Source organism: Microcaecilia unicolor, chromosome 5 (genome assembly GCF_901765095.1).
Source record: "Microcaecilia unicolor chromosome 5, aMicUni1.1, whole genome shotgun sequence".
NCBI classification, from domain to species: Eukaryota; Metazoa; Chordata; class Amphibia; order Gymnophiona; family Siphonopidae; genus Microcaecilia; species Microcaecilia unicolor.
The window spans coordinates 124,532,386-124,544,583 of record NC_044035.1 but is presented as its reverse complement, the minus strand read 5'-3'; the positions used below and the strand labels follow the sequence as shown (position 1 = coordinate 124,544,583).

The 12,198-nt window shown below is 42.7% G+C and overlaps 1 protein-coding gene across 1 annotated transcript in view; it reads right to left on the bottom strand.

Annotated features, from left to right (window-relative positions):
• RET (ret proto-oncogene) overlaps window positions 1-12,198 on the bottom strand; it is a 157,425-nt gene that overhangs the window by 69,784 nt on the left and 75,443 nt on the right. The window contains exons 11-12 of the mRNA XM_030204979.1: window positions 11,654-11,910; window positions 5,427-5,574 (exon numbers count right to left, since the gene is read on the bottom strand). Coding sequence (XP_030060839.1) covers window positions 5,427-5,574; window positions 11,654-11,910 — 405 coding nt within the window. The remainder of the gene's footprint in view (window positions 1-5,426; window positions 5,575-11,653; window positions 11,911-12,198) is intronic.

Below are 12,198 nucleotides of genomic sequence, written 5' to 3'. Positions count from 1 at the left end.
CAGATGGCAAATACCCAAGGGTACTGAAAGAACTCAAACATGAAATTGCTGATCTGTTGTTAGTGATCTGTAACCTGTCATTAAAATCATCCGTAGTACCAGAAGTATATCTAGATTTTCAGAAAGCTTTTGACAAAGTCCCTCATGAGAGACTCCTGAGAAAATTAAAAAGTCATGAGATTTATTTACTTGTTATATTTGTTACATTTGTATCCCACATTTTCCCACCTATTTGTAGGCTCAATGTGGCTTTCATAGTACCAGAGAGGCGTTTGCAGACTCTGGTGTGAACAAATACATAGAAATGTTGTGGTAAGATAAAGTTCATGTGGCACAGCCACATTAGGGAATCGTATAATGGAAGAGCTGTGTTATGTCCATTACGTACTTTAGTTTTGTTGTGTTGCAGAGATCAGGCATTTATGTTGGATCGGTAAGGTATGCCTTTTTAAACAAGTTAGTTTTTAGTGTTTTCCGGAAGTTTAGGTGATTGTACGTAGTTTTCAAGGTATTGTGGAGGGGCATAATCAAACGGGGTGCCCAAGTTTTCCTGAGGAAGTCCTCGCAGGACGTCCCGTCGAAGGGGCGGGGAAACCCGTATTATTGAAACAAGATGGGTGGCCATCTTTCGTTTCGACAATACGGTCGAGGATGCCCAAATCTCAACATTTAGGTCGACCTTAGAGATGGTCGTCCCCGGTTTTCGGCAATAATGGAAACCAAGGATGCCCATCTCAGAAACGACCAAATCCAAGCCATTTGTTCATGGGAGGAGTCAGCATTCATAGTGTACTGGTCCCCCTAACATGCCAGGACATCAACCGGGCACCCTAGGGGGCACTGCAGTGGACTTCATAAATTGCTCCCAGGTGCATAGCTCCCTTACCTTGTGTGCTGAGCCCCCCAACCCCCCCCCCCCAAAAAAAAACCCCACTCCTCCCAAATGTACACCACTAACATAGCCCTAAGGGGTGAAGGGGGGCACCTACATGTGGGTTTGTGGTGGGTTTTGAAGGGCTCACATTTACCACCACAAGTGTAACAGATAGGGGGGGGGGGGGGATGGGTCTGGGTCCGCCTGCCTGAAGTGCACTGCATCCACTAAAACTGCTCCAGGGACCTGCATACTGCTGTCAGGGAGCTGGGTATGACATTTGAGGCTGGCAAAAAATATTTTTAAAGGTTTTTTTATGGTGGGAGGGGGTTAGTGACCACTAGGGGAGTAAGGGGAGGTCATCCCCGATTCCCTTCGATGGTCATCTGGTCAGTTCATGCACCCTTTTGAGGCTTGGTCGCAAGAAAAAATGGACCAAGTAAAGTCGTCCAAGTGCTCGTCAGGGACGCCCTTATTTTTTCCATTATCGGCCAAGGATGCCCATGTGTTAAGCACGCCCCAGTTCTGCCTTCGCTATGCTTCTGACACGCCTCCGTGAACTTTGGTCATCCCCGTGATGGAAAGCAGTTGAGGACACCCAAAATCAGCTTTTGATTATGTCAATTTGGGCGACCCTGGGAGAAGGACGCCCATCTTGCGATTTGTGTCAAAAGATGGGCGCCCTTCTCTTTCGAAAGTAAGCCTAATTGTGGATAATATGCTGAAATCTTCTGCCCGTTGTGTGACGGTGGCCAAAAAAGCAAACAGAATGCTAGGAATTATTAGGAGAAGGATGCAAAATAAGACAAATAATATTATAATGCCTCTGTATCACTCCATGGTGTGACTTCACCTTGAGAACTGCATTCAATTCTGGTTGCCTTATCTCAAAAAAGATATAGCAGCATTACATAAGGTTCAAAGAAAAGCAAGCAAAATAATAAAGGGGATGGACCTCCTCCCATATGAGGAAAGGCTAAAGAGGTTAAGGCTCTTCAGTCTGGAAAAGAGACGGCTGAGGAGGGCTATCATTGAGGTCTATAAAATCCTGAGTGGTGTAGAACGGGTAGTAGTGAATTGATTTTTTACTCTTTCGAAAAGTACAAAGATCAGGGGACACTCAATTAAATTACATGGAAATACTTTTTAAAACAAATAGGAGGAAATATTTTTTCACTCAAAGAATAGTTAAGCTCTGGAAGGCACTGCCAGAGGAGGCAACAGTGGTTAGCATATCTGGGTTTAAAAAAGGTTTGGACAAGTTCTTGGAAGAAAAGTCCATAGTCTGTCATTGAAATGGACATGGAGGAAGCCACTGCTTGCCCCGGGATTGGTAGAATGGAATGTTGCTACTAATTGGGTGTCACGGTCCTACTGTGGACCCAGAGCCAGTTCACCCACTGTGAAGAGCCCATCTGCTGTTGTCCAGGAAGCGGTGGGACCGTGCAGGTGAGCCACCAGTGTGTCCTCTGTAGTGAGGTCAGACGCCGACCAGACACACTAGGAGTGGTCCCAGGCTTTGGCGCTCTTGCGTTGTTAGTCGCCCTTGTAGCTTTCTTACTTCCTGTGGGTCCTGAGACGCCTTCCTTCCTGCCTGCACGACGGATTGCCAACACACCTCCAGCTTCTAGCTTCTCTATGTGAGTGGGTTCCGGAGAAGCTGCAGGCTTCTGTGTGTGTGTGTGTGTGTGTGTGTGTGTGCAGCTTATAGCAGTCTTACTCCTTTGCAATTTAGGCACTGCCCACTTCTGCCTAGTCTGGGCCCATATTATTACTGAACATAGACCTCTGTGAGCCAGCCACGAGTCACTACTTAAGGGAGATTGGTCTATTGTAGTTTCCATTATAAAGAAAGGGCTCATCCCTGAGACAAAACATTGGGTTTCTGTTAGGTACTTGTGACCTGGATTGGCCACTGCTGGAAGCAGGATACTGGGCTAAATGGATCATTGATCTGACCCAGTATGGCTATTCTTATGCTCTTATGTTAAAAGTAGCAAAAGTTTCCTATACTACTTTACAAGTAAAAGTGACAAAACTTTTACTTAAGTACAGGAGAGGCTCAGTTCCTATTCTCATTTTGGAGAGGGGGATAAGTAATGGTGAATTAAAGGGAGAACTCCTCTAATCCCTCCTGCTAAGGATTGGCTCAGACAAACACTTTTTACAAATCTCTGCATGCTTGGGAGCAGCTGTATATCCTGGCGCTGAGATATCGGGACAAGTGCATTCTTTTCTGAAAGGGGGAATGCACAAGTAGATTTTAATTCCACCCAAGCCCTGTTCAAACCATGTGCTCTTGCAGTCTACACATACTGCTGATTACATGTGTAAATACCGGCTTTCAGAACTTAGGTTTAGATGTATATGTGATGCACACAAGTAAATGCCAGGTATTTACACATGTAAATCACAAATTGGGCTTCTAAAATAAAAGTACATTATTCTTGATTCAAACATAACACATCTTGGTTTTGACAATTCTTAAAGACATCAGACTGCCTTCAATCGATTTACAACATCAATAGTCCAATGCACACTCCTCTATAAATGGATCAGGACAAGCCACAATGAGATTGTGGTCATGCAACCTAAATCATAGGCCATTCCATAAATTACTGCACTCTGCGCATTTTCACTGGAAGAAGAGGAAAACTGTACAAACTCTGTTCTAAAACTCTTTCTTGGCTGATGGACCCTAACAATGAACACATTGCCATATGTAAAAGACCATTAAAAAAAAAGATTTAATTAGTGTCAATTCTAATGCCATTTTATTTGTATAGTGATGTGGATTCGTGTCCACTGGGACATGTACCAAGATTAATTTCACAATGTTCTGTAAAGATTTTCACGTTTGTAATGACTTTAGCCACAAAGCATTTTTATTTTCATCTTTCTCTTTGGTGAAACCTGAAGACATTACCTGAATGCAAATTAAAGCCCATTCCGTTTAGCTTCATCAACACTTTCAACCTATAATTTGTTAACTGCTACTATATAACCTAGACTGTTCCTTGAAATTCATATCAAAATCAGTTTAAAACTCAGGACAAAAAGCTAAAAAAAATGCAAAGCACTAAAACAATATTCAATAAAGGTTTCCTAACTACTAGAACATATCAAGTGAAATCAAACTTGAACATATCATCACCATGGAAAGCAGACTGTGGAGTACCCCAAGGATCACCACTTTCACCGCTTCTTTTCAACCTAATGATGATCCCACTAGCCACGTCCTTATCCAATCAAGGCCTTAACCCCTTCATTTATGCAGACGATGTCACAATATACATCCCCTACAAACATGATCTAGCAGAAATCACCAATGAAATCAAACTCAGCCTAAACATCATGAACTCATGGGCGAATGCATTTCAACTAAAACTTAACGCAGAAAAAACACACTGTCTCATCCTCTCATCCCAATACAACATGAACAAACCCACCAACATAATCACCCCAGATCACAACCTCCCTATCTCAGACAGCCTAAAAATTCTCGGAGTCACAATTGACTGAAATCTCACACTGGAGAGCGAATTGAAAGCCACAACAAAGAAAATGTTCCACTCAATGTGGAAGCTCAAACGAGTAAAACCTTTTTTCCCGAGGGAAATATTTTGCAACTTGGTACAAACCATGGTACTAAGCCACCTAGACTACTGCAATGGAATCTACATGGGATGTAAAGAACAAATCTTAAAGAAACTCCAAACTGCTCAAAACACAGCAGCCAGGCTCATATTTGGAAAAACGATATTCAAAAGTGTCAAACCCCTACGAGAAAAACTGCACTGGCTGCCAATCAAAGAATGCATTGCATTCAAAATCTGAACCATGGTTCATAAAATCATCTACAGAGATGCCCCGGGATACATGACAGACCTCATAGACCTAGCAACCAGAAACACATCAAGATCAACATGGACCTACCTAAATCTCCACCACCCAAGCTGCAAAGGACTCAAATACAAATCAACCTATTCATCCAGCTTTTCCTATATAAGCACACAACTATGGAACGCATTACCAAGCACCGTGAAAACAACAAACAACCACCTAAAATTCCGGAAATTACTAAAAACTTACCTGTTTGAAAAGGCATACTCTAACGATCCAACTTAAATGCCTTAACCCTGCAACACAACGAAGCCAAAGCTTGTACTGGACACAACTTAACTCTTCCCCCTTACGATTCCCTAACATATCTGTAACACATAATGCGCACCCTACTACAACATCACTCTGTATTTGTTCATACCGATATTGATGATCGCCAGTACGGTACTATGTAAGCCACATTGAGCCTGCAAATAGGTGGGAAATGTGGGATACAAATGTAACAAAAATAAATAAATAATATTTGAATATCAATGTTATTTTTCAAACATTTCTTCTTTGCATTACATCAAATTTTAATGTTCCTTCAAATAAAAGATATATAACACTGCAAATAGCTTTAGTGGTCTCTGCTGGACCTGTTTTTAAAGCCTGAAAAATAAAATGTGTGGCAAAATATATGATGGAAGTGATTTATGTAGGAAAGTACCTTTGAGCATTTTTACAGCCACTGTCGTATAGCCTGCTTTCCCCTTAAGTCTGAAAGCTGTTGCTTTGACAACCTTTCCGAACTCCCCTTCTCCTAGAGTTTTGCCAAGAACCAGGTTTTTTCGAGGGAATTCCCACTTTGGATCTTCCTGTTGAACAAAACAACACAAAAAATATAAACAAAAAAACAAAAAAGTAGTCCAGTCATCTGTGATATCATCAAACAAGTCTTGCAAACTAGAATGCAACAGATCATTAATTATCATTTATAGTGAAGGATTTTTTTTCATTAGTTATGTCACCAGAGAAATGATATAGCATTCTCCTTTCACAGATATTCTGCCGGATTCTATATAATGCGCTTAGCGCTCTGCGCTATATTATAAGTGTATTCCATAAAAATCTTTGTAACTTAATTGGCTTAACAAGCTAATCAGCGTTGATAACACCACCTAACAAGCAAAAATGAGCACTAATCTTCAATAATTAGAATTTACACGCACAACTTACTAAGTGTATTCTGTAATGAACTGCACCTAAATTGTAATGCGTGCAGTTCAAAAGGGGCATGACTATGGGCAGGGAAATGGGCGTTTCATGGGCACTCCAAAATTTACATGCATAGTTATAGAATAAGACCTAGAGCCTGTAAATCTAACATAGTAAAGACCTGTACGGTCCATCCAGTCTGCCCAACAAGATAAACTCATTTTATATGGTATGTGATACTTTAGATGTATACCCGAGTTTGATTTGTCCTTGCCATTCTCAGGGCACAGACCGTAGAAGTCTGCCCAGCACTCTTCTTGTACTGAGTTCTGAAGCTAACATTGAAGCCCCTTAAAATTTACACTCCAGCCCATCCCTATCTATTCAGTCATGATCAGGGCATAGACCATAGAAGTCTGCCCAGCACCGGTTTGGTTTCCCAATTACTTGCGTCGCCACCTAATCTCTGCTAAACGGGGGGAAGGCCGACAGTCGCTCAAAAGTGCATGGTTCGGGATAATGTATCTTTCAAAGATATCACCAAAACAAGGAAGATAGGGTATCCTGATAGTGAGGTTGCAGAAGAGACCGTAGTAGATCAGGTGTCCTTAAATAAAAATAAAAATCAGACAAAATATTGCAAATTAATACTGTCAAGTACCGAGCATGATGTAAATAGGAACAACAAACATACTTTGAAATGTCTATATGCGAATGCCAGGAGCCTAAGAAATAAGATGGGAGAGTTAGAATATATTGCACTAAATGAAAAATTAGATATAATAGGCATCTATGAGACCTGGTGGAAGGAGGATAACCAGTGGGACACTGTCATGCTGGGGTACAAATTATATCGTAGTGATAGGGTGGATCAAATTGGTGGAGGGGTAGCATTGTATATTAAGGAGACCCTTGAATCAAATAGATTGAAAATTCTATGTGCAGGGATTTACGTCATATTTTTGTTGATGTAAATGGAGGCATGTAGTTTTAGGCGCTGGGATATCAACTAAGTGTATTCATATACCATGCCTAAATCTAGGTGTCATTTATAGAATATGCTTATCTAGAAATGTTTACCACGCGGGTTTTGTAAGCATCTTGTATAGAATCTGGCCCATTATCAGGCTTATTTTTGAAACAAAAGGGCGCCCATCTTCCGACACAAATCGGGAGATGGGCGTCCTTCTCTCACGGTCGCCCAAATCGGCATAATCGAAAGCTGATTTTGGGCATCCTCAACTGCTTCCTGTCACGGGGACGACCAAAGTTCACGGGGGCGTGTCGGCACCGTAGCGAAGGAGGGGCTGGGGCATGATTAAGAGATGGGCGTCCTCGGCCAATAATGGAAAAAAGAAGGGCGTCCCTGACAAGCATTTGGCCAACTTTACTTGGTCCATTTTTTCTTGCGACCGAGCCATGAAAAGGTGCCCGAACTGACCAGATGACCACCGGAAGGAATTGGGGATGACCTCTCCTTACTCCCCCAGTGGTTACCAACCCCCTCACACACTTAAAAAAAACTAAACTTTTTTTTTGCCAGCTTCTCTGCCAGCCTCAAATGTCATACCCAGCTCCCTGACAGTAGTATGCAGGTCCCTGGAACAGTTTTAGTGGGTGCAGTGCACTTCAGCCAGGTGGACCCAGGCCCATCCCCCCTACCTGTTACACTTGTGGTGGTAAATGTGAGCCCTCCAAAACCCACCCAAAACCCACTGCACCCACATGTAGGTGCCCCCCTTCACCCCTTAGGGCTATGGTAATGTTGTACAGTTGTGGGGAGTGGGTTTGGGGGGGCTCAGCACCCAAGGTAAGGGAGCTATACACCTGGGAGCAATTTGTGAAATCCACTGCAGTGCCCCCTAGGGTGCCCGGTTGGTGTCCTGGTATGTCAGGGGGAATTCTGGCTGCTCCCACGACCAAAGGACTTGGATTTGGTGATTTTTGAGATGAGCGTCCTCGGTTTCCATTATGGCCGAAAACCGGGGATGACCATCTCTAAGGTCGACCATCTCAACATTTAGGTCGATCATCTCTAAGGTCAACCTAAATGTTGAGATTTGGGCATCCCCAACCGTATTAACGAAATGAAAGATGGACGCCCATCTTGTTTCGATAATACGGGTTTCCTCACCCCTTCACGGGGCTGTCCTGTGAGGACGCCCTCATGGAAACTTGGGCGCCCCGTTCGATTATGCCTCTCCACGTGTATGCTACAGATGTTATTTTCTTTCTTATTTTTATTATATTTTAATGCAAATATAATTTTCTATTATTTAACAATGTTAGTTCATGGAAATTATGAGGTGAATTTTCAAAGAGCACTTAGACGTTCTATGCTGAGCTGACATTTAAGTGCTGCTTGAATTTCATTTTCAGTGGCATAGCCACCGAGAGGGCAGAGCAGGGGCGGCAAAATTCCCCGGGCCTGGGCCTCTGGGGGGAAGGGCTGTTCTAGGGGTCTCTCTCTCCTGCTCCTGACGGAACCCGGGTGATCACGTCCTGACAGGAGCAGGAGAGAGAAAACTCCAGCGCTGGGCCCCCCTTGCATTGCCTGCCTAGCAGCTGCTGGGCCCTCAAGCCATGCATGCTCAGTTTTGAGACCAAGCATGTGCAACCTGAGGAAAGCAGCCTCGGGGCAGGCAATGCTGGGCTGAGGAAGGAGCCGCGCTGCCTGCAGCTGGCGGGGTCAGCCAAGGTACTTGGGAGGGGGTGGTGGTGGTGATGATTTTGGGGAGGGGGGCAGCGATGACGATTCTGCCCCAGGCCCGGGGCAAGGCCGCCGCCGCTGGGCCCGGCTTAGTCTCTCAGCGGCCCTGTTCAGCGGAGCAGCATGAATAGAACTAGACATGCACACCGATGTGCACCTAGCTTTATATGCACTGAAAAATGGGTGCAGAAAGGGTGTTCAGGGGCAAGGCCCCACTATGGAGCACACAGGAGTAGCCTAGTGGTTAGTGCAGTGGATCAAGAACCTGTGAAATGGGTTCAATTTCCACTGCAGCTCCTTGTGACCCTGGGCAAGTCCCTTCACCCTCCTTTGTCTCAGTTACAAAAACTTAGATTGTGAACCCACTAGGGACGGAGAAAGTACCTCTATATACTGTAATAACAAATAATTGTAAACCATTTTGGTTGTACCACAGAGTGGAGGTATATCTAATCCATCACCCTTACCCCTCTCTATATATGGAGAAAATTCTACAACTGGCTGGGTGCCTACATTTAGGCACACCAAGGATACACAGTAGGAGCCTGTACTATAACACAACCTAAGGGGCCTCTTTACTAAGCAGAGGTAGCCGATTACCTCCGGGAACACCCTTCGCAGTATAAAATAGAACATTATTTTCTACGATGGGAAATAGCACACACCAACTTTGGAATTACCATCAGGCACCTGCGCTACCCCAGTGGTGTATGCTGTTTCCCATTGTAGAAAGTAATTTTCTACCTTATACTGCGAAGGGCGTTCCTGGCGGTAATTGGTAGTGCGGCCACATTGGCGTGCACTGCATGATTACTGTGTGAGTAGCACATGAGTCTTTATCGCTAGGTCAATGGGTGGCAGTAAGGGCCCAGGCAGTAAATAGCCATGCGCTACTTTTAATTTTAGCACATGGCCATTTACTGCCGTATTTTAAAAAAAGCCGTTTTCCCAGCTGTAGTAAAAAAAATGGCCCAGCGTGCACCAATTTCACGTGTCCACACTACCGCAGGCCACTTCGCAGCCTAGTAAAAGGGCACCTCAGTGACTAAATTCAATTATAGAATACCAGCATAACTCTGTACTGGTGCAGCTTACATTTAACTGCCTTCAGTTATACCAGACATACTGAAAATGTTTGCCCTGTACACTCCTGGGACTGGGCAAACAATGCCTACCATCAAGAGTCCCACAATTTCCCAAGAATTGACTTAAACACAGGCTTCGCAGTACAATGTTTGTTTTTCACCTTTCAATCGAAATAGAAAAGCATCTTTTGTGATGCACAACTGACAGTATTTTGATGGCAAATAGCCTCTGTGTCTCTGATATGTGAAATAGGGAATGCACATCTGGATTTTGGGGCGGTACAGACCACTCCCTGTCTAGATGTACTCAGCTTTCCCACATATGAATGTCCACTTTTTTGAGATGGCATTAAACATTTGGACTTCTCTAGATATTTTAATGTTGCCATTTACATGTTGGGATGCTTCTAAAACAACCACCTATGTATCTAGCATATGCATTTGGGCAGTACATGCCAGGGTATACCTGGTTCTGGCATGTTCAACCCAAACATATATCTAGAATAAAGCAAGTAAACAATAACCCAGCATCTCCAAACTTTCACGCTACATAGAAGCAATAATTCATTTTGTAATCAGTAAGTCACAGACCTCAGTAGGCGACTTGTTTCACAAAAGCTCTTGGTGACTCATTTAATAAAAATTCTTGGCTTGCCTTGCCTCGCCTCCTCACTGGTCCATATAGACTTCTATCACTTTTAATAGTTTGGTATTCAAATGTAAGTTTATATTGAAAACTTTCATACATTTTTCCCTTTTTTAATAAAAAGCCTTCAGGTTAGAAATTTATCTTAATACAATGAGGAACCATCAACCGATATGCGGCATGTTTCACATCAGCTGCACCAGGGACTGATCCTCAAAACTTAGCATGCCATGGCATGTTAGAAGTCTACATGGACCAGTGGGGTGGCAATGCAAGCTAAGAGCTTTCATACTCTTGTGAAACGAGTCGCCTTGTGTGGTATGTGACTTACTTATTACAAAGTGCATTATTGCTTCTATGTTTACTTGCTTTATTATATTACCCCGTCCATTGATATTTGCAGAAATAATTGGCTTATTGATTAGATTTATACATTTAGAATAGCATGCAAAGGGCAATTCTATCATCTAGACACCTGCATTCACACACCCCTTTCATATGTAAATGTCTAGAATATTAGCACTTATGGGCATATGTGTGCTTTTATCTGTGTATGTACTAGCAAGGTGTCCAAGCACTATTTTGCAAACATTCACTTAACTTGGCAAGTATATGCAAAGGAGGCACAGAGGTGGGACATAGGCAGGGCTTCCATTTACACGTAATTTACAGAATACTGTAAGCTACATGCATCCCTGCCTCATTTACGCAGCTTTCTCTGTAAGTTTCCTGTATGATTTGCTGGATTTTTCATTTTGTTTTAATTTTTGTTTCAGAGGTCACAGTCATTGAGAGTATGCGCTCTTCCTTCTCATGCACGAGCTTCTCTTGAATTGACGAGACATTCGGCTTTCCTTTTCCTTGCTCCAGCCTTGCAGAATACCCTTCCTTGCCAATTATGAGCAGAACCTTCTTATGCAAATTTAAAATAACTTTAAGAACCCCTATATTCTGAGTCCCCAACTAGTCGGAGGGGGGTATGCTTATCTTTCAACCATTTTTACTCTTTCATTCTCTTTTTAAACCTGATATTTTACTTTCTCTGTCCTATATGAGTAAATGGAGTTCCTTTCACTTTTTTTCATTGAAATTTTATATGTAAACTGCTTTGATGCTTGGGATATTAAGGTATGTCAAAAATAAATAAACATAAACATTTTGCAAATAGTGTGTACTAATAATGAAAGATGAATTGTGATCAAATAAGACATTTCCAATAGGACATTACTTGAAACGACATAGGAAATGCCACCTCAAATGACTGCATATCCCTAGAGGAAATAAAGAAAATATCTTACTGGTATTTTAAATGTGTCTACAGAAACTTGGTTTTCCATCGAGTCTAGTGAAGGTCGACGGACATTAGTAGAAGAGTAGCTTATGGGGTAGGACTGTGCCGGACGTCGGAATGTCATCTCTGCAGAAGCAATCGGGGGCTTAGGTGAATTCTTATGGTATCGGTGGATAAAGTAGGAGGAAAGCAGCACGGAGATGATAAAAGACAAGAGGACTGCCCCTGCGATCACAGTCTTGCAGACATCATCACATAATGGCTCTATGGAAGAGAAAGGCAGGAGATTGTAAAATTTCATATATTTGAAGTTTATGTTCTCTCTTTTCAATCAAGCATGCACATATTTATTCCTATGATTTATTCCCACAAGCAAAACTTCTATGTGATCTTGAAAATGTTATCCAAACATTCTCAGGATGCCCAGTAATGTTTTCTTTAATGACAGGCCTCAGAAACTCCTTCTCATGGATGAGACTGAAATTTGTCAGGTTTTGTCGCCTGCATTTTCTACCATAACAGAAACAATTCTCTGGACAGGATGATTTTCTA